Source organism: Xenopus tropicalis, chromosome 5, assembly GCF_000004195.4.
Source record: "Xenopus tropicalis strain Nigerian chromosome 5, UCB_Xtro_10.0, whole genome shotgun sequence".
Taxonomy (NCBI): Eukaryota; Metazoa; Chordata; class Amphibia; order Anura; family Pipidae; genus Xenopus; species Xenopus tropicalis.
Genome location: NC_030681.2, coordinates 59,845,157 through 59,869,039, shown reverse-complemented (window position 1 = coordinate 59,869,039; position 23,883 = coordinate 59,845,157). Strand labels below are relative to the sequence as shown.

Here is a 23,883-nt window from a genome sequence, read left to right as displayed (position 1 = left end):
TTGATAAAATGCCCTGTGTGCCGTATCCCTTACTGCTAACACTACTGGTGCAGGTGGTTATTAAAATGCGCGTTGTACATTTTTGGGATGAAAACAGACTGTCAGGCAGCTTTAATTTACAATAGGAGGTTGCTTCAAGTGTTTCTCTACCAGCTAAAATTCACATTGGGAAAAATGTCTCCTGCACCCTTAGCCTGAATTAGCTTGTACAGTAAAGTGTGTGTGTTTGCAAGGTAGAAAAAGTAGTGACACCACAAATACATTAAATACTATTAAGAGACAGTGGGAACTTCAGCTCCAAATATAGCAAATACAGTGAGAGGCAGTGGGAACTTAAGCCCCAAATATATTTAATACCTTGTGAGGAAATGGTCCTTAAAAACACTGGCACAGACCCCATTTTTACATTTTTTTTTTTTTTTTTATAACAGACTTAAGGTCTGGAGATCTAAATTACAGAAAGACCCCTTATCCAGAAACACCCAGGTCTCGAGCATTCTAGATAACAGGTCCTATATCTGTTGTGCCTACCTTATAATCACAGCTGATTCTTAGGTTCTTGCAAGTAAAACTCACTGTCTCTGAGTTGCGTTGTAAATCCTCTTGTTCTCTTGAGGGTTTTTGATCTATAAAAGTCCATAATCTCGGTGAAACTACCCATATTTGGTACTAGTATGTGCAGAAAGTTTGGGGCTTTCAAAATTAATCATGCATATGAATAAATATGTTTACATTATGATTTCTTGTTAATACGTCTATGGCAGCAACTAGGGATGCACCGAACCCTGAGTCCTTCGTGAAAGGTACGACTGAATCCTGAACCAAATCCTGATTTACATATGCAAATTAAGATACTAACAGGCTAAAGAGAACCACATACAGTGAAAAAGTTTCAACTTCCGTGTTTGTGTTGAAAAGTCAGGATTTTAAGAATTTCGATTTGATTTGGCCAGGCACAAGGGTTCAGAATCTGAATCCTGCTGAAAAAGGCTAAATCCTGGATTCAGCGCATCCCTAGCAGTGATCAAGTTCTCTATATTGTAGTTTTTCAGGTTATAACTTTTATTCAGAATGGGGGGTAGAAGCAATATTATTACATTTTTAAATGGTTTTATCTTCCCCAATGCTAAAGGCAGAGCTCAAAGAAAATAGTACACCATTACAAATGAGTAAATTTGCCTCAAGAAAATGGGGCAGCTTTATCAAAATGTGAGATTAGAGCTCACCACAGAAAAATTCACCCACTTTCTGTTCATTTTTATGTGATTTTTTTAGAAGCATATTTTCAATGGGTGAATATTGGAGTTCACTATTTAATAAAAATGCTTCTAAAAATCCCATAGGAATGAATAGAAAGTTTTTCTGTGGTGAACTCTAATTTCACATTTTGATAAATCTTTCCCAAATCTGTGTTTTCATGTGTATATGTACATAATTAGTTTATTTTTTTGTTCCTTTAAAATGTTTATGGCAGCAATCAAGTTCTCTATATTGTAGATTTTCTAGAGGTTATAACTTTTTTTTAAGATGGGAGGAAAGGAGGAATTTTAATGTTTAAATGGCTTTAACTTTTCCCAATGCTAAAGGCATATGAAAAAAACTGAAGATGCTACTGATGACAATCTGGATTGTGAAGCTGATGAGTTTTCAGATGAAGCAAGTGCAGAATCTCTCTATAACACCTTTCCGACCAGCATTTCCCGACAGATGAAGCGAATGTCATCCAAGAACCAGTGGAATAATACAGGGAGGCCAGTTGGCCATTTCACGTTCAATGGTAAGTAAGTTTTCTGTCTTGTCCAAAATTATATGTTTGTGAAATGCTGACTCCTTATGAAAGGTATACTTTTTATCTCTGAAGTAAAATACAATGCCTTGTATCAGTGGCATTGTACCTTCCTAATGCTGCGACCCTTGGGGGTGCCAAAATGTTAGGCATCCCCAAGGGACTTAAATCGCTTACCTTGTACCCCGGGCTGGTGCCCCTGTTAGGAGAAAACAGCACCAGCCCCGGGGTACCTGTAGCGCAGCGCTTCCTCGCTAGCAAATTGTCCCGGACAAACGAAGGCGCGGTTGAGTGAAAAGCTGACTTCTCTGTTAAAGTTCAGCTTTTCACTCTACTGCGCATGTGCGCACTTTCGATCAGGAAGGAGGAAGCGATTGCTGCTACCCCGGGCTGGAGCTGTTCTCTCTGTACTGGGGCACCAGCCCGGGGTAGAAGGTAAGCGATTAAAAAAACTTGGGGGTGCCTAACATTTTGGCACCCACAAGTGACTTTGCCTTTCCTTCTCCGTTAATACAGTTCCTTATGTTGTGGTGGCCCCCAACCATAAAATTATTCCTAAGACCATTGGAAATGTGTTTTCCGATGGCCTTAGGCGACTCCTTTTGGAAGGGTTGTTCGACCCCCAAAGGGGTCCTGACCCACAGGTTGAGAACCGCTGCCTTACATAAATAGGTATGTCCTTCTTTTTCCACATTTTTGTTGCAGTGTGTAATTAGAATGTATTTTATTGAGATTTCACCATCAGATTAACATAACATACTTCACACTATGAAGATGCAAAATATGTTTTGTGACACAAAAAAAGTTCAAAAGTTATCTGGTTAGTATTTTCACTAAGAATAACATTTCCAAAGCCCTTTTTGGGACCATCAGGACACAATAGTGGTGTTAAGTCTAGAAAAACACCCACTGAAATGCATGTTAAATTGGTTGGACCACAAAAAAAGTGTAAAAGGCAAGAAAACGTAAAATTGAGGTTTCTCTGTAATCTGGGCTGCACAGGACAGGGATAAAGGGCATTTTACTGCCAATAGATGGAGAGAACGATGCAGACTCTGGAATGAAGGATTTTTTCTCAGAGGATGTCAGATACCCTAAGAACATGTTTACAAAAAAGGAGACAAGAAATTTTGTGTTTCTTTTGATTGATTTTCTATTGTTTTACATAACGCTTTCTTAGTTTTTACCTTTCCTTTTCTTTTAAGCAGTTATGAACAAGCAAACATGGGGATACCAATGTTTTTCTTGGCAAGAAAAAATGTTTTGGTGGTTTGCCCTTTATATCAGGTTCTTTTGGTGGCCCCTTGGTTTGGCAGTCCAGCGTTGTTCAGATCTTTGATTTCAAGCCGCTCCAAGGTACCTTTAAGCTGAACAGGTTAAGATCTTTTTGTTGTAGTAAGACCAAACTTATCCTGAAACAATTGTTTAAAAGGGCAATTTGCCCATCAACGAAAAGGGCAATTTGCCCATCAACGAAAAGGGCAATTTGAAGCAATATCATCTAGCTGAAGCTAGGAAAACTACCGGCTTGGTTCTTGCAAAGAATTGGATAATGGATACATTTTATTGTTAAAGACAAAAATTTTCAAACCAGCAATCAACCAATCAATTTTCTGACCAATAAGTAAATGATCAGCATTGTCCATTTCTGTAGCCGTGACAAGTAGCTGCTAGAGGTATGGTATCAGTTATCTGAAAACCCGTTATCGAGAAAGTTCCGAACTTTAGAAAGGCCAACTCCCATAGACTCAATTATAAGAAAATAATTCTAATTTTTAGAAATTCTTTTTTTCTCCGTAATATTAAAACAGTACCTTGTACTTGATTCCAACTAGGATATAATGAATCCTAATTGGAGGCAAACCAGTCCTATTGGGTTTTAATGATTTTTTTTAGTAGACTTAAGGTATGGAGATCCAAATTACGGAACAATCCCTTATCCAGAAAGCCCCAGGTCCTGAGCATTCTGGATAATAGGTCCCATACCTGTAACTCTGTCTTCACCTTATGGGTCATGGGCAGTGTGGATCTCTTGGCTTCTTCGGTTATGTTTGACCTTTTGGTTGTTTTTTTGTTGACTGTTTCAAAATGCTAACAAACTCCCAGAAGAAACCCCTGCCAGGTTCACCTCCCACAGGCAGCATAGGGCGGACAGAGTATGGCACACGCGGGCAGAGTATGGCACACGCATGTTCATACCTCCTATATGGTCCCTAAGGTGTGTAATTACATGTTTAAACAATATATTACAGCCTGAATCTGAGGTGTGAGCAAGTTAATTTAAGTACTAAACAACATCTGGTTAAACAAACGGGTTTTTCCACTATATGCCACACCTTAATAAACTGTGTTTGCCTTTTTCACATTTGTAGCTAGGTAGAAATAGGTTACATTGTTTTCTGTGGGTATGTAATCTAATTTCCCATGGACATAAAGGCAAAGCCTAAATCAGCAGCCACATGCGTGACATCTGTGAGACAAAAAAATTAAGATTTTTACTAATGACAATTTATCTAGCTGTAAAGGAGAAAATTATTTAAAAAGTACTTGTGCTGAGCATACTCTTAGGCATTGTATTAATACCAATATCGCCACTTGCATTCTTTTTTAATTCAGAATTAAAAACCTATAAAACATCAAGAGGGTATAAATTCATAGCAGTTATATTTACATTTTAAACATTTGTTCCTTTATACAATTTACATTGGTATACATGGACCCATTTGTGACCAGGCTGCTTTCTGGCCTTTTTAGAGTTTGGGTAATTCTGTACTCAAAGTAAAAAGATCAGAGTATCCAGAACCTCATATGGACCTTCCCAATTTGAATCCCAGGGAGAATTTTTCTTAACATTTTTTAGCATAACCAGATCTCATTTTCACCCCCAAGTGACTTTAATCGCTTACATTTTACCCCGGGCTGGTGCCCCTGTTAGGAGAAAACCGCACCAGCCTGGGGTACCCGCAGCAAGCGTTTCCTCTTCCTTCTGTTGTCAAAATCCCTGGGCGGGCGCATGTGCATTAGGGTCAAAAGCTGACTTTTTTGTTATGAGTTCAGCTATTCACTCTACTGCGCAAGCGCGCAAAGAAGGAAAAGGAGACCACGCTCAGAGCTACCCCAGGCTGGTGCGGTTTTCTCCTAAAAGGGGCACCAGCCCATGGTAAAAGGAAAGCTATTAAAGTCGCTTGGGGGTGCCTAATATTTTGGCACCCCCAAGTGACTTAGCCTTTCCTTCTCCTTTAAGTGGAATAGCTTCAATCCATTTGCTAATGAGATGGCACTACAAAGACATGTTTGGCCTGGGTATATGCACAATTGCTGTAAAACAGTAATCCCTGTTGTATGGAATAACCGCTAGGAAGATTCTGTGGATTTTGCAGCAAAAACAAAAGATTAGGATCTTTATTCTACTCTACATGTTAATCTGGTACTTTTGGAATCTTTTCTGTAACTTTTGCAGTCTTTGTAATGTATTATTCATAAGATAATGGATACTACAAGTCTCATTTGCTTCTATGTCTTTGTCATCTGGCTGCCATGCTTCCCCTTCTAAAACTGCCTGTTTTGCCAGAGTATCCACATATGCATTGTTTTTAGAATGTATATCTGTGGAGAGGAATGTGCCTTGACTTTAACAATAGCTGCTTGTAAAAGATGTTCTGTGCCCCACTTTCTCCAGAATCTATGCATGGGCTAATGGTTTTCCTGCAGCATTAACCATCCTATTGCACTCCATACGGGCAAATATTCTGTTAAAGATTGTAACATAAGCACTGTCATTGTTAATACGTAACGGCTGTGTATTAAACTTATGACATGCTATGGACATACCTTCCAATTCTGCCCTTTGTGTAGAAAAGAAACTTGGTAGCTTGATTTTATAAAAGCTGCTTGCTGGGCTGCAACCCAGAGTGCAAATCCTGTGTAAAATTTTCCATCTTGCCAAAATCTAGAACCATCAACATAGATCTGTAGATCTTGTTCAGTTGATTTTGTCCTAAAAAGTTTGGGATGTGAAACATTTTCTTTATGTACTTGTGTACAATCATGTGGTTCTCCACGAATGTGCATAAGTTGTGGCAAAATATATTTTACTTTATGTTCCACAATTATGTCACAAAGGTGCAGATCTATCCGCCACCTAGTAAGGCACTGTGTAGAAACTCAACTAAAGGATTTTTCAAACAATAACTTTAGAGGTGTTTGAGGTGTTTGAACAATTTATCTTTTTAAACCCCACAATATGTTCAGTGCTTTCTACTGACCAATGTACACAATGCAAGGCATAAAAGGAGAAGGAAAGGTCAAAACTGAGTAAGCTTCATCGGAAACCTCTTTGTAAATACAGTCATAGGCACTCACAGAAAAGCTGCACTGGGTCCTCTATCAAAAGAAACAGGATTTCTTGTCTCCTTTTTTGTAAACATGTTCTTAGGGTATCTGACTTCCTCTCTCAGAAAAATACTTCATTCCTGGTGCCAGAGCAGTTATCTCCCCTTTCCTGTTCCCCCCTCCAAGAAGAACTCCCTCCCCCCTCCCATAGGAATGTGTGATCTGAGCTATAGGCTAGAGCTGTAGCAGGAAGCAGAGAAAGCTTCAAGGACTCTTTACTCAGGAATGGTAATGCTTTCTGCAGAATAAATATAGTGTTCTAGGTAGCACTAATGTGGTGAATCTATTGATAGTAAAATGGCAAAATGACTTTCCTTCTCCTTTTAATACAAGGATGATATCCCTTCTCTACTGCAGTAAGGAGTCTAGAAAAATAGCCAACTGGTCTCCATCTCCCTTACTTTTCTTGTAACAATACAAGAAAAGTGAAAAATACTGGCATCTGATGTTCTTGTTTGAATTGCAAATGGTGTATGCTCAAGTGCTGGAGCTGATGTTAAAGCTTCTTTCAGCACTGTGAAAGCGTGTTTTGCTTTTTCATCCCATGTAATGGGATCTGTCTCTTACCCTTTAAAGGGCATGTCAACCCCAAAAATAATGTTTTGCATAATGAAAGAAAACATAATTCCAAGCAACTTTCCAATATGAAATAATTAAAAATTTGTAGCGCTTTAAACATTATTTGTAAATGTAATTGCTATTGAAAGCAGCATATGCTGAACTCCTGGTTGTTACATTTTAAACAATGTTGCAAAGGTCTTGCTTCTCCAGCAAGGCAGGTCTGTCAGTCTGCTGCCCTGTGTTACATTGTTTCAACAGTCTGAGCCACCAGGGCAGAGAATAGAAAAGGACAGGCAAGCACTGCTTCTAATAGCAATTATAAATACAAATAACTCAAAAACCATTACAAACTTGTAATAAATGTATATTGCAAAGCTGCATAGAATTTTGTTTTTTTATTAGGCATATAAAGAGACTTTGCCTTTGCAGTAGGGATTAAAATTTGTTCTAATAACCCAGCAAACCCTTGATGGAAAAATGCGGGGCTACTTTTGTAGCCCAGGGGTAAAGAAGTGAATGTATATTGTGTACCCATAAATGCAAATTTGTATTGACTTTCTGGGACTAGTTTAATGCTCCAGAATCCATTTGAAATGTGGGTAACTGAAAACAATTTACAAGAACTTTGATGTAATCTCATGTGTGGATGCAACTACATTTGTTACAGGGGGTGTGATTTTTGTTTAATATTCTATAATCTTGACAAAGACGCCACGTAGGGTTGCAACCTTTCCGGTTTTGACCCAGACAGCCCGGATTTCAGAAGGGCTGTCTGGGTCAAAACCTCTAAATTAGGAAAACCGTGCAGGACTCAATGAGACTGACACTCCGATCGTCCAATTGCTGCATCATAGCCCTGCCTAGTGACATCACGATGACTCCTCTTCCCCGTCCTGTGATGTCATGGCCCCAACGTTTCCCAGCCCCTGTGACATTACTGGCTGCCCTGTGTCCGGGGACAAGTGCCAGCAGAGGTGGCAACCCTAACGCCATGCACAATTAGGTTTTTTTACTGCCCAAATAGAGTTTTTTGATGAAATATACCTTCTAACTATACCCTGGCTTCTAATTGATCAAGAATTTGACCAACTGATTCAGTAGCCTCAGTTGGTATGCGAATATTGCCTTTGAGGAGGTGGGTCTGTTCCTACCACAGTAATTTCACTCACTTTTAAAATCCCACAATCATTTTGTTTGAGCCCTTACTTCAGGGTACTCTGACCAATCTGGTTAAAGCAGTATGGCCTCCAGTGTCTGGCCACACCCTGTCTTTTAAAACATAAGCTACAGTCATGGCCAAAATTGTTGGCACCCCAGAAATTTTTCCAGAAAATCAAGTATTTCTCACAGAAAAGTTTTGCAGTAACACATCTTTTGCTATACACATGTTTATTCCCTTTGTGTGTATTGGAACAGAACAAAAAAGGGAGGTAAAAAAGCAAATTGGACATAATGTCACACAAAACTCCAAAAATGGGCTGGACAAAATTATTGGCACCCTTAAAGGAGAAGGAAAGGCTAAGTCACTTGGGGGTGCCAAAATGTTAAGCACCTTCAAGTTACTTAGATCGCTTACCTTGTACCCTGGGCTGGTGCCCCTTTTAGGAGAAAAAAGCACCAACCCGGGGTACCTGGAGCGAGCGCTTCCTGCTTCCTCTTTCTTCTCCCGGCGAAATCCGTCGGCCGGCGCATGCACAGTAGAGTAAAAAGCCGACTTTGTTTTTTAAGTTCGGCTTTTCACTCTACTGCGTGTGCGGCGCTGCAGGAAGCGATCGCTGCTACCCCGGGCTGGTGCTGTTCTCTCCGTACAGGGGCACCAGCCCGGGGTATGAGGTGAGCGATCTAAGTCACTTGGGGGTGCCTAACATTTTGGCACCCCCAAGTGACTTAGCCTTTCCTTCTCCTTTAACTTAATATTTGGTTGCACACCCTTTGGAAAAAATAACTGAAATTGGCCGCTTCCTGTAACCATCAATAAGCTTCTTACACCTCTCACCAGGAAATTTGGACCACTCTTCCTTTGCAAACTGCTCCAAGTCTCTTATTGGAAGGGTGCCTTTTCCCAACAGCAATTTTAAGATCTCTCAACAGATGTTCAATGGGATTTCGATCTAGACTCATTGCTGGCCACTTCAGAACTCTCCAGTGCTTTGTTGCCATCCATTTCTGGGTTCTTTCTGACGTATGTTTGGGGTCATTGTCCTGCTGGAAGACCCAAGATCTCGGACGCAAAACCAGCTTTCTGACACTGGGCTCTGCCGTGTGACCCAAAATCCTTTGGTAATCCTCAGATTTCATGATGCCTTGCACACATTCAAGGCACCCAGTGCCAGAGGCAGCAAAACAACCCCAAAACATCATTGAACCTCCACCATATTACACTGTAGGTACTGTGTTCTTTTCTTTGCAGGCCTCATTCCATTTTCGGTAAACAGTAGAATGATGTGCTTTACCAAAAAGCTCTTTCTTGGTCTCATCTGTCCACAAGACGTTTTCCCAGAAGGATTGTGTCTCACTCAAGTACATTTTGGCAAACTGTAGTCTGGCTTTTTTATGTCTATGTGTCAGCAGTGGGGCCTCCTGGGTCTCCTGCCATAGCATTTCATTTTAATGTCAACGGATAGTTCGTGCTGACACTGATGCTCCCTGAGCCTGCAGGACAGCTTGAATTTCTTTGGAACTTGTTTGGGGCTGCTTATTCACCATCTGGACTATCCTGCGTTGCAACCTTTCATCAATTTTTCTCTTCCGTCCACGCCCAGGAAGATTAGCTACAGTGCCATGGGTTACAAACTTCTTGATAATGTTGCGCACTGTGGACAAAGGCAAATCTAGATCTCTGGAGATGGACTTGTAACCTTGAGATTGTTGATATTTTTTCACAATTTTGGTTCTCAAGTCCTCAGACAGTTCTATTCTACTCTTTCTGTTCTCAATGCTTAGTGTGGTACACACAGAAACACAATGCAAAGACTAAGTGAACTTCTCTTCTTTTTATCTGCTTTCAGGTGTGATTTTTATATTGCCCACACCTGTTACTTGCCCCAGGTGAGCATCACATGTTTGAAACAATCTTATTTATCCACAATTTTGAAAGGGTGTCAATAATTTTGTCCAGCCCATTTTTGGAGTTTTGTGTGGCATTATGTCCAATTTGCTTTTTTTCCTCCCATTTTTGTTCTGTTCCAATGCACACAAAGGGAAAATAAACGTGTATAGCAAAGCATGTGTTACTGCAATACTTTTCTGGGAGAAATACTTGATTTTCTGGAAAAATTTCTGGGGTACCAACAATTTTGGCCATGACTGTATATGACCGCGACAGAATTTATATGATGTGAGCTATTTTTTAGGAAAACAAACAAACAATAAAGGAAATAATAAAATGATCACGTTCAAAAGTTTGCATACCTTTAGTTCTGTAACGCCCCTTTTAGCATCAATGAAAGTTTGCAGTATTTTTGAAAATGAGGCCCTTTATTTTGTCATGCAGTTTTTACAGCCTTCAGGTGCTGTACATTCTTTGCTTGTCTGCATGTTAGAGAACTCCCCAAAGTGTTTCAATGATGTTCTGCAGCCACTGAATGGTTGACTTGGCCTTGTGTTTCTGATTATTGTCATGTTGGAAAGTTCAAGTATACCCCATGCACAGCTTCTGTTTTTTTCCAATATTTTTTGATAATGTGCTGCATTCACCTAGCCATAAATTTTTACTAAATCCCCTGTGCCACTGTAGGGCACACATCCCTAAAACAGCAGAGATTTACCTCTATGCCTCACGAAAAAGATTGGTATGCTTGTCTTCCTACACCTAATTGACTCCTTTGCGTTTATGATTCTGATCATAAAGTTCAGCTTTAGTTCTGAAGTCTTGCAGCTTCTCTAGGTGCTGTTTGGCATATTGTAAGTATGCTGTTTTGTGGTGTTTGTGCAGCAATGGTGCTTTTTTGACAACTTTATAATGTGGACCCTTTTTTACTTATTGTGCATGCTCAAATTGCAACATGGTTTCAAAGATGCCTGTATTTCACTAGAAGTTCCCTTTGGGCTTTTCTTTGCACCCCGACAAATCTTCCTACCGGTTGTGTCTGAAATCTTTTCTGCTCTACCTGACCGCACTTATTTTTCACTTTGAATATATTTTTATTTCATTTATTTAATTTTCCTGGTTATGACATTGAATGAGTCTTGATTGTATGTCTTGACAGTTCTATTGCTTTCCATATGCTTCAGTAACCAACAAAGTTAGTGCAACCCTGGATGAAATGTGTAACGCTCTCTCAAGAACTATACAAATAATTATTTATACACACAAAAAAATTATAATAATTTAAAAGCAAATACTTAGCATTCTCTGATATCTCAAATGGTTTGTTTATATGTGTATAATTTCAGCCCAAACATTCAAAGATAACATTTTGATCAGGGTAAATTGTGTGTTTTTAGTTATGATTACTAAAGGACAAACACTATTCTGTGGTGATAAATAGCTTTTCCTGAGCAGTATTCTAAAATATAAACATGGTGTTTTTCAGAATCACGCACCAAAAATTGCATTTTGCAAGGGATATGTATGAGCACAACAGTAAATTGCTGTAACACAAATTGATACTTTTGTTCTCCGTTTTTGTGCATGATGCAAAAATCTAGTAATATACTGCAACCCTATATTTTGTAAAGAAATTGCTTACTTTACAATCAATTTCTTTACAAAATTGTTGTTTTGCCTCACTGTTCACAAGAGACTGCTTTACAAAAAGTATATCCTACATACTTAGTCATCTGTTAGAATTTATAGGTATTATTTTCTGCATTTTCCATGATTTTCTCCATGAAGTACAAAATTAATTTAGATAATGAATGACTATGATTTATCACTTACAAAAAAAGTTAATTTGACATGTAACAGCTACCTAGTTTAGTTTTGTTTTTAATTTATGAACACGGAGCAGGATCACTACATTCCATGTTACTTATGGAGACTATATCTCAAATTGAATAAAATGAATTTAGTTTTATGATAAACCCATTTGCTTTTCTTATGCTTTCAGAAAAGATGAGTAGACCAAATCCATCACCTCACAAAGAGAGCAGCAAAACCACTGGAAATGTTGAGGATCATAACTATAAGCAAGAGAAGAAGAACAGAGCCACTTTAAGAATGACTGAGCGGGATCAAAAAAAAAATGTGCAGTGCTCCTTTTTGCTTGACCCAGGAAGTGGGCCCCTGACAAAAAAATCTATTCCAGATGTTGATCTTAATAAACCATATCTCAGTCTTGGCTGCAGTAGTTCCAAGCTACCTGTATCTGTACCTGTTTCATTAGCTAGGACTACAAGGCAGAGCTCCAGGACTGACTGCCCAGCTGACCGTCTCAAGTTCTTTGAGACACTGCGACTTTTGTTGAAACTAACTTCCGTCTCTAAGAAAAAGGAGAGAGAACAAAGGGGTCAGGAAAATACTTCTTCTATGGGGTATAACCAGTCTAATGAACTTTTCTGGCTGGAACTGCAAGCTTGGCATGCTGGTCGTAGTATTAATGACCAAGACTTGTACCTATACACAGCTCGACAGACAATTCCTGACATCATTAATGAAATTTTAACTTTTAAGGTGAACTATGGGTCTTTATTTAGCGATGCTGATAACATCAATGGGACATTTAGAGAAAGACCATTTATTGTCTCACCAGGATCTTTTGCTTTTGGCCACTCAAGTTATCATGAACATATCCAGAAGCAAAAAATATCGTTTGAACAAGTAAAGCAGATTATGGACCTGCTGGAATACATTGAGGCACTTTACCCATCTTTGAATGCTCTTCAGAGGGATTATGAAAAATATGCTGCAAAAGATTTTCAGGCTAGAGTGCAGGCACTTTGCCTGTGGCTTAATATAACCAAGGACTTGAATCACAAATTGAGGATAATGGGATCTGTTCTTGGTATCAAGAACTTGTCAAACATTGGCTGGCCAGTGTTTGAAATTTCTTCACCATGTCCATCAAATTGCCCAGAGGATGAACATGACAACATAGAACATGAGGGACAAATACATGATGGAGCACCTAGAATGTGTAGAGAGGAAAGAGAAGAAGAAGAGCTAACAATTAACAATTTAGATTTGAGACAAGATTTTAACAGCAAGCTAACAGTTAATTTTTTTGAAGAAGACTACTCCTCCTCAAACAAACTAGATAAGATTATGTCAGAGGATGATTTTAGCTGGGGAAATCCAGAGTGCAATGATAGTGATTGTAATAGGCATTGTTCAACCTCCATTTATAGACCTTTTGTTGACAAAGCTCTGAAACAGATGGGACTGAGGAAACTTATTCTGAGACTGCATAAATTAATGCATGGTTCTCTTCAGAGAGCACGTAGAGCCTTAATGATGGCTGATCGTACATTTGATGTAAGTCTGAAATTATATTATGTGGTTATCTGCCTAATTTTGAACATGTTTTAAAACTGGATAGATCAAGTGCATTTACTAAATGTATGCAAGAATTATTTAAGGAATTTATCACCAATTTCCAATCTACCTGAAAAAGACAGCATCCATTTTTTTATATCTTAATGCAGTGCTGTCCAACTTCTACGGTGCAGAGGGCCGGAATTTCTCTAGCATACATGGTGGAGGGCCGCTAATGGAAGCCAGTTTTGACCACTCCCCTTTTTGAAACCACACCCACTTCAAACCACACCTATTTTATCACAATGGTGGTAGCACAGCAAAATCCCAAATGCTTGGTCCTTACTGTGGGGATATCAACCATCATTCATATGGGAAAGAATTATGTCATATTAATATATACCCTTAAATTCCATATGCCTCCTCCTCCCCTGTGGTTAGCAGAGCAACCCCCAGTACATAATTACACACCTTAGGGACCATTTAATGGCTATTTCCAACTGCTAACAAACTCCCACAACAAACCCCTGCCAGGTTCACCCCCCACAAGCAGCATAGGGCAAGCAGAGTATGGCACACACAGGCAGCACTCTGCCTGTCCTATGCTGTCTGTGTGTGCCATACTCTGCCTGTCCTACCCTGCCTGTGTGTGCCATACTCTGCCTTCCCTATGCTGCCTCTGTGTGCCATACTCTGCCTACCCTACCCTGCCTGTGTGTGTCATACTCTGCCTGCCCTACCCTTCCTGTGTGTGCCATACTCTGCCTGCCCTATGCTGGCTGTATGTGCCATACTCTGCCTACAATACCTTTTGTCTGAGGTGTGAAGAAGTGAACAATGGGGATGATTACAGTCTGAGCCTGAGGTGTGACCACTGCAGGGGGTGAACAATGCAGGTATTAAAAGGTGTGAAAAACACAGTGGATTACATTTTTAAACAATACAGAGGGATTACAGCCTGAATCTGAGGTGAGAACCATGCAGGGGGCCAGTTAATCTCAGTACTGATACCATTTAAAGCTTACTCAAATGTAAGCCATCAAAGCAGCCAGACAGGTGGGGGGCCACACAGAGGGGGGTCGCGGGCCGCCAGTTGGACAGCACTGTCTTAATGTATTCAGATAATAGAACATATTTAAATGGGTACTAATGTCAAAATGAAGATTGCATTTTTAAATATATTAAAATCTCTGTACCATTTCTGGTAAATTCATAATCTGTACCCCATTCAATATTCCTTTTCACAAAGCTTACATGTATAAAGTATATTTTATTTTGGCATGATCCTTCAGCATTGCCATGAACTTTTTTTACTAAGTACATTTTTAATACCTCTCAGTCCAGTTGGGTGTATTAGAAAATCTTTTCTCAGATAACACCATATTTGAATTTAATTGGGTTAGGTCCTCCACACAACTCCCATCAGAAGAACCCACCCAAAGTATTAAAGGCCAACGCACTTGTATTCTATTATATGTTGAAGAAACAGTAACACAGAAAATGAAAGTGTATAACAGTAATCCCAATATTTTTCACTGTTACCTGCACCATTCCGCCATTCAAGCGGAAAAAAGGCACAGGTTACTAAGCAGATAACTTCTGTAGATTACAATAGAGTTTTATCTATTGTTTAAGCTGCTATGTAGCCATGGAGGCAGCCATTCAAAGGAGAAAAGGCACAGGCACATAGCAGATAACAGATAAACACTATTGTACTCTACAGAACTTATCTGTTATCTGCTATGTAACCTGTGCCTTTTCTCCTTTTTTTCCCAGCTTGAATGGCTGCCCCCATGGCTACACAGCAGCTTATTTATATAAACTATAGTTGTCTTTCTGAGGCAAACACACCAGTTGTGCCACTGCAGGGCAGCAGTACATTATATTTCATTTACTTTAAATATAAATTCATTTTTTGTTACTGTTCCTTTAAGCTTTCTGCCTTTGCAGATTTTTTTTTCTTATGTTAACCTTGGGGAAGTACTCTGTTATTTAGCTCTGCTGAGAAATTACCAGATTTAGAAAACATTAGGTTAAAAGGGCAAAGTCATACTAAGATTAATTTACTGTGCTGGCTGAATATTTGTATGTGTTTTTTACACCACTTAAATGGCATTCTTGTATTCACTTGTGGAGATTTTTTTTTCAGCAATTTTGATGCATTTCCTAATTCAGGTTTTTAGGGAATTTACTTTTGGATTCCAAGAAGTTCTAGTTTGTAATTGTCCAGTGAAAATGTATCATGATTTTACTTTCCAGTAATTGATGTCATACATTTTACCACCCTTTTTAACTGCTGTAAGGGGGTTAAGTGGTAACCTTTTAAAGCTTTGATGAGGGCCCTACTGAGGAATGCCTGTGGGATATTTTGAGACAGTTTGCATTTGGTGCTTTTTTAAAAAAAATAATTTGTGACACTGTGCAAAATATATATAAAACAGAATGCAATTTAAACCCTATATTTAATTTCAAATAGTACACAACATATTAAATGATAAATTGTATTGTTTTCTGAAAACACAAGTTGGGACAGAGGCAACAAAAGAATGGAAAAGTTGTATAGTGCTAAAAATGCTCACACTACTAATGAGGTCAACTAGCAACCAGTCAGTAACATGATTGGGTATTAAATGAGCATTCCAGAAAGGCTTTTAGTCTAATGCCACTTGTAGCGCATGGCGCATATTTTCTGCACGCCAAAAACACTTGCCGAAAATATGTGCCATATGCTTTAATGAATAAGTAAACCTTTTTTTTTCTATCCGTAAAATTACTTTAAACAACTTCCAGAATAACCTACCTTTGTCCCAGCATTCTCTCTGACCTGGTTCCTCAGTCAGAAGGTGATTTTCTTTTGAAAATTTTTCTTTGCTTCCTTGTGCAGAGGAAAGCACTGCCCCCACTTCCTGTTCAAGCTCTCTCATAAAATTAAAAAACCCTGCTAATGCACAGACTGGCTCCTCCAGGCATGCCCAGAAGGCTCTCCCGGTCGACTGCAGGTAGTCGAATTGAAGAGAGAACTGAACAGGAAGTGGGGGCGGGGCTTCACTCTGCTCAAGGAAGCAAAGAAAAATGATCAATAATGTTCCTCGGTGTAAAGCTGTAAAGATTTTGGGGATTTCCTCGTAAGCAGTATTTCATAGTGGCAAAAAAAAACAAAACAAAAAAAACAATCCAGTAAGCAAGGGACAAGGATGAAAGCAAATATTGGATGGCCATGATCAGCACTGCAGTAAAAACATACAATTCTGTAGTTATATTCACTGCATGGGCTTGGAATACTTTTGAAATACATTGACTGAGGACAACAAATTGTTGCTGCATCCAGAAATGTATTTAACAGCATGGCACCGTAATTAAAGAGCTTGTCCTGACCTGCCACCCATTAAAAACATTTGGCACACTATAAAATAAGAAGTACATGTATAGGACCCGTTATCCAGAATGCTCGGGACCAAGGGTATTCCGGATAAGGGGTCTTTCTGTAATTTGGATCTCCATACCTTAAGTCTGCTAAAAAATCAATAAAACATTAATTAAACCCAATAGGATTGTTTTGCATCCAATAAGGATTGATTATATCTTAGTTGGGATCAATTACAAAGTACTGTTTTATTACTACAGAGAAAAAGGAAATCAGTTTTAAAATTCTGAATTATTTGATTAAAATGGAGTCTATGGGAGACGGGCTTTCCGTAATTCGGAGCTTTCTGGATAACGGGTTTCCGGATAAGGGGTCCGATACCTGTACTACAAAGGTGACCCCCAAACTGTTAAACCCCCTAAATCCTATATTAGGCAGGAATGGGACAGGAATTCAATTTCATAATTGATTTACTCTGTTTCCAAACAGACAGTGTCCCAATTTTTTTGGAAACTGGCTTGCAGAATAGAATAACAATAAAGGTATGGTATCTGTTATCCATAAAGCTCTGAATTATAGGAAGGCTATCTCCAATAAACTATTTTAATCAAATAATTAAAATTTCATGTTTTCATAACATATTCACTTTTTTCTGTAATAATAAAACAGTACCTTGTACTTAATCCCAGTTGATATATAATTGACCTGTATTTCAGGCAAAGCAATTCTATTTGGTTTCAATAATTTTTAGCAGAAGTAAGGTATTCAGATCCAAGGTTTGGAAAGATCACTTATCTGGAAAACCCCAGGCCCCAGTCATTCTAGATAACATGTCCCATACCTGTAGTAAATGGAAAGAAAAGATATGTAAAAATTATAATAATAATTAAATGGGGCTAACAGAACAATAGTTTTTTTGACTGCAGGGGTCAGTGATCATTTGAATATTGAAAAAAGGCTATGGAAGCAGACAAAAAAAAAAATGTAAGAACTATTGAAAAGAAAAATAAAATCATTTGAAGAGTTGAAAATATTAAGGGTTATGGCCCAAAGGGTGATTTGTTCCGCAGACAACAAATCTCCGTAAACTGTCTTTCATATTAACGTGTGGATCACTGCACTTTACATGCAGCCTTTCAAGTGTAATCATTACAAAATAAAATGCAGAATATCAGATCACAGTGGGTAAAGTGTTTTACATGCAGGTATCCACAGGTTAGTAAAGGGAAAGGCATTCTGGAGAATTGTTACCTGCGGTAGCTCAAATTTTCCATGGCCAGCAAAGCTGCTTGTGTGCCTGTGCCCTAAAATGACTTTATCATCAGTTCAATAAATAGGACTTGAAAATACTTTCTTTTTAGCTAAACAGGGACATTGAAGCTACGCTACACTTGGTCCTTGCAAGGTAGATAATAAGATTACCAATATACACCCCCCATGCTGTGCAAGGAGTATACTGCCCCTTTTAACTACCCATTTTACCACTGTTGTTAAAGGGGTGGTTCACCTTCAGGTTAACTTTTGATATGTTATAAAAATGACCTATTCTCAGCAAATTTTTAATTGGGCTTCACTGTTTACTTTTTATAGTTTTTGAATTATGTGTCTTCCTTTTCTGATTCTTTCCAGTTTTCAAACTGTGGTCACTGACCCCAGCAGCAAAAAAACTATTGCTCTTTGAAGCTACAGTTTTATTGTTAATTTTTATTACTTGTCTTTCTATTCAGGCACTACTCTATTCATACGCCTGTCTCTCTTTCAAGCCACTGCCTGGTTGCTAAGTTAAACCACCCTAACCCTACTACCAGATGTATGCTAAAATTCCAAACTGGAGATGTGCTGAACAAAAAGCTAAATTAAAAAAAAAAAAAAAAAATAATAAAGACCTATTACTCAAAGTAGCACTATTTTACATCATATTAAAAATTAAGTGACCAACCCCTTTTAGGGAGGCATAGTCCCTCATTACTATAAAAACTCTTAGACCCCAAAACAGACTTAAAAGAATCACCACAAATGTCACATGGGGAGGAATCTAATTTATAGTATGTAAAGAGCAAGCCTTGATGTTTGGCTCATTTTTTTTCTCCACTTATTGTACTATACTGTTGTATAGTATGGTACATAGCTAATTCGTTGTCTGCTGTTCTGATGTAGGCCTTACAAGTAAATAACAGCCCCATGATTTCTTGATACTTAATTTTTATAAGGTATATTTGACCTTTTGCACCAAGCACACAGTTTTTCATGGTAACAAAATAAAATGATTTGAATGTATATAAAACACTTTCATTTTGGTGTTAGGGCTATGATAAGTGGAGCTACTTGTAGCCAGCTTATTTGCAGCAGCTACAAAACACCAGATATACCCTACCATAGACAATACTGAGAATTGTCTCTTCTAAAACACATGTAGCAACAATTATCAGTATTGTCTATTTTGTAGCTGTAGCTGTGACTGTGTCATTGCCCTTATGCTGTGGGCCTTACAAAATACTTCTACTATTTAAAATTTTATATTCAAACTATTTAAAAGAGAAGGAAAGCTACTGTGGCTGTTTATTCCCAGTAGATTAGTCACAATAGTGCAAGCTAGAGTTATTCTGTAGAATGCATTACCATACCTAACTAAATGGCCCTAGAAGCAGCTCTGCCTCTTTCTTTACAATATCATCTGCCATATTAGCTTGGTGTGACATAACTTCCCTATCCTCTTGCTTTGTGTCTCTTGCTGGATTGTAGTTTAGGGCTCAGATTACAGCAGGTGGGGGAGAGGGAGAGAGAAGTAAGCTGTACATTCTCACACCTGTGCTTGGGTGGTTTGAGCTGAGGGAAGGATATCCGATACAGAAGCCCATGTGTACACAATAGAAGCAAAGAAATGGCATGTTTCATTTGACAGAGGACTCTGCATTACTGTAAGTGGTGTATTTACATAAACCTTTCTGATAAAACTTACTTAGTTTTAACCTTTCCTTCTCCTTTTCATTTCTTGAAGTTTTTGTTATAGTGTGTTCAGTTCTTATGCCCATGTTACTCTGTTAAATGACGTGCTCACAAAAATTGTCCCCCGCCATAACTTTGCTGCATGCACAGAGAATGGTCTGCAGGTGCGGGCTGCCAATCTGGGGCACAAGCATGCAAACTAAGCTCATTGTCCCCGAATGATGATTATGCTTGTGTGCATTTAATTAAAGATGACTGGCCTCATAGGGAGCTCCTTCCTGGTGAAAGTGGGGATAGATTGTTTATTACTGCAACTTGAGACCTTTTGGATTCAGCTAGGAACTTTCACCTAGAGGTTAAAATGAAATTCCCTTCTTCAGCTGTTTTTGGGAAAGGCAGTAAAGATTTGGTAATTGTTTTTATTTTATTTTTTTTTGTGTTGGTGCAATGTTGAGTTCAACCCTTTAAGTGCCACGGAACATAGACTCTAGAGGACTGAAGTGTCACAGATCGTAGATTTGATATTAACGTTTATTTATAAAGCGCCACCATATTCCACAGCGCTGTACAATAGGTGGGTTACATACATTGGATGTACAGAGTAACATATAAAGCAATCAATAACCGATACAAGAGGTGAAGAGAGCCCTGCCCAAAAGAGCTGACCTACTTTGGGTTTGAAAAATATAATTATTTTTTTTTTTCGTATTTGGAGCAAATTTTCATAGGGTAAACTGAAGTACACTGAAACTAACAGCCAGATAAAGATTAATTACAAAGGGCCTAAACAGAAAGATAAATTATAAAATTTAGCAACACCAAGATTGTTGCCACACAGAGGGCTAACAAGGTCAATTATCCCTTTGAAAACTGAAAAGAGGCAGAAGAGGAAATATAAAAATGTGGACTAATTAACTATAATTCATCAACCTTTCCAAGTGTCACCTGTCACTTTAACATTCATCCACTTTTGTTTGTAAACCTAGTTAGCCATAAAACTTGGATAAATGTTGAAAGTTCTGTTATGCTGCCCAGGGTTGGAACTAGGGGCAGGCATAAGAGGTATGTGCTTAGGGTGCCATGGTGGGGGGGCTGCTAGGCATGTACCTTTTTTGTTTGCCTGTGCAGGATTCCAACTGTCCTAAAGTTCCATATCACAGCCACTCCTCCGACCTGTTGCTCCCTCTACTCTTTCCCGCCTTGCTCCTTGTGGTAGCAGGATGGAGGGGGGAGGAGAAGAGGTGGGGAGAATGGGAGTAGCTGGTGGGGTGATGAGCAGCAGTGTGGCCTGCTTTGGGTGCAGTCTGTCCAAGGTCTAGCACTGATGCTACATGTTGTGTGCTGTTATGAAACTGTCAAAAATATTTGTTTGTCTGTTGGCTGCTACTTGCAATTTAAATGCCACACACCCAGTTGAAAGTCATCTGCATCTAAAAAAAAACTAAAAACCTATTCTTGTAAGACAGTTTATCCATTTTAAGGCTGCATATGACAATTTATCCTAAAATGGAACCCATGTTATAGTACCTTAAGACCAGAAAGTAAAAATAATATATATTCTATACAGGGCTGCCGTGGGGGGGAGGGGAACTGTTGTGCTAGACCTGGTTAAATCTGCATGTGAAGAGGGGACCCGGCCGTCCGCATTGCAAAAGCTACAGAAATTGCATGAGTTACGTATAATTGACTTATTAGCATTATAGGTAACCATTTTTATTAACTATTTATAAATCTGCTTCAGCTGTGAATATTGTGATCTGTTTACTGAATTATTTGAGCTGTTACCTACACAAACTTTCAGCAGTGGAAGGACTAGTTGTTGAGCCCCACAGCAAGATCATTTTGCCCCCTAAACTTATGCAATTTGTGCAACTTGAGCAATAACTTGCATTACTTTCAAAGGTACTTTTATTGCACGGATATTAAGCAGTGACAAGGCATAACAGTATAAAAGGGTAGGCATGTAGGTGGGTAGTGTTAAACATAGAGCAAACTCAACTGGCCTAACAAATAAAAAAATTAAAGGAGAAGGAAAGCTTCAATTGCTGGGGGGGTTCCAAATGTTAAGCACTCCCCGATGATTGTAATCACTTACCTAATACCCCAGGCTGGTGCTCCTGTTAGCAGAGAACTGCAGTGGCCCAGGGTACTTTTTTGCGAGCACCATGGAATTATTCTCACCTTACACTTCACCTTCACTTCAAGATCCTAGGACTGACACATGCACAGTAGAGTGAAAAAGCTGCCTTTTTTGTTAAAGTTACTCTACTGCACATGTGCCGGCACAAAGAAAGAAGTTGCACTGAAGTTCCCCCATGCAAGTGCAGTTTTCTGCTAGCTTGAGCACTGGCCAGGGGTTATCAGGTAAGGGATGATTAAAATCACTAGGGAGTACCTAATATTATGCTACCCCCCACAGATTGAAGATTCCTTCTGCTTTAAGGTAAATTCCATTGCCCCCCATTAAACTGACTGACATGAATTGTTTTTACCATTTATATGAGCTACTACTGACCAGTTATTTGACCCCACAGCAGCATCATTGGGCCCCTAAACTTACCCATATGCAAAAACATAACATTACTTTCAAAGAAATGTATGTAACAAGGCAAAGAAGTGTAATGAGGCAGACAGGAGTGTAGGTTTTAAAGATAGGGTAAACTCGACTGCCCCCCCCATTGAACAGACTGTTAATTAGCAAATTAGATAATGGAACTATTTATATGAACTACTTGTTATGGATTATCATCAGCTGTATATATTGGGATCTACTTACTGAATTATAAAAACTAATCTCTTCATGAACTTTTTAGCAATGCAATTACTAGTAATTGGCCCCCACAGCAAGAGCACTAGGCCCCTTAACTTTGGGAACAAGACCTTTTCTATGAACATATTTTGCAGCTGCTTATCAGTCCCACTGGGCATCCTATATTTCCTGATCCCCAAGCTCTAGCAGGGTCTGTTTCCTGCTTTAATTATACCCCTGCTTTCCAGTAATATGATTGGTGAGTTTATATCATGGTAGCTTTAGTTGAAAAAAAAATCTAACATTTTCTCCTAGCAAATCCTACCTACCTGCTAGCTTATCACTTGTGTTCCACACAGAAGGGGTGTGGCCAAAATATTTATATGGCAAGCTTGTGCCCCTGGGGAGATCCCCAATAAATAACTTGTACAAAGCCCCCAAAGTTTCTCATGGCAGCCCTGATCCTATATGTTTATCTAGCAGCAGCAAATAAAATATGTTTTCATTGTCAACAATACTCTTGATTTGTTAAGGGTCTTGCATGACATTCTACACCTGTTGACATGCTAATAAAGATATTATATTTTTAACTAAGGTAAACCTTTTAAAACAAATACACACACACCATTTTTCATTTTACAAAAGCAGTTTTTAGTGGCGTTTTTAATAACGCAAATGTTTTTCAAAATGTGCATTGTCCTAGTAAGTTTGCATTTGTCTGCTAATTAATGCGCTTTTATCACTTCCATTGAGTCCATTTTAAATAAGTAATTCTAATTTTTAAAAATGTTTTTCTCTGTAATAACAAAACCATTCCTTTTACTTGATCATAACTAAGCTGCATATATTAATATTGAAGACAAAACAATCCTATTATATCTTTAAAAAACTTAAATGATTTTAAGCAGCCTTAAGGTATGGAGGTCAAATTACAGAAATTTTCCTTATGCAAAAAAACTAAGCATTCTAGATAATGGATCCTATACTTGTAATAAAATCTGCAAATTATCTGCATTTTTAATTGCATCATCCATCTTGGTTTAGTTTTCAGAATACCCTGACCTGATGTTATGTTCGGATTACTTGCCTGACCTGTTGAAGCAATCACGTAGTACCGTGCAGAGCTCAGAACCTGCTTGTGACCCTGTGTCATGGGAGGAATTAAAGTCGATGGACCTGCCATCCTTTCTACCTGCTTTTTTAGTCCTCTGTCGGGTCCTTCTAAATGTTATTCATGAATGTCTCAAACTGAGACTGGAGCAAAGGCCAGCTGGGGAACCATCACTCCTGAGCATTAAGCAGGTTGGTTTTTATATTCTTCACTTTTTTTTTTTATTCATTGGAATGTTTACATGAAATCACTTATGTGTACACACACACACCAAACAAAAAAGCATTAAACCTGGGTGCTATCCAAGCTTAGTAATACACAAAATCAAAATCTTGATGCACACCAGGTATTTTTAGTAAGAAAAAAACTTAACTTTTAATTTAACATTAAAAAGAAAACAGGCCTGATATATCTCCCTCTCTCTGTCTCTCTCTGTCTCTCTCTGTCTCTCTCTGTCTCTCTCTGTCTCTCTCTGTCTCTCTCTGTCTCTCTCTGTCTCTCTCTGTCTCTCTCTGTCTCTCTCTGTCTCTCTCTCTCTCTCTCTCATCTATCTATCTAT

At 38.7% G+C, this 23,883-nt stretch overlaps 1 protein-coding gene across 2 annotated transcripts in view; it reads left to right on the top strand.

Moving 5' to 3' along the window:
* Positions 1-23,883, top strand: part of map3k4 (mitogen-activated protein kinase kinase kinase 4) — a 297,498-nt gene that overhangs the window by 29,511 nt on the left and 244,104 nt on the right. For both annotated transcript variants that reach the window (XM_004914648.4, XM_002936262.5), the window contains exons 2-4: positions 1,587-1,777; positions 11,791-13,154; positions 23,258-23,515. In XM_004914648.4, the coding sequence (XP_004914705.1) occupies positions 1,591-1,777; positions 11,791-13,154; positions 23,258-23,515 (1,809 nt within the window). In that variant the 5' untranslated portion in view covers positions 1,587-1,590. The remainder of the gene's footprint in view (positions 1-1,586; positions 1,778-11,790; positions 13,155-23,257; positions 23,516-23,883) is intronic.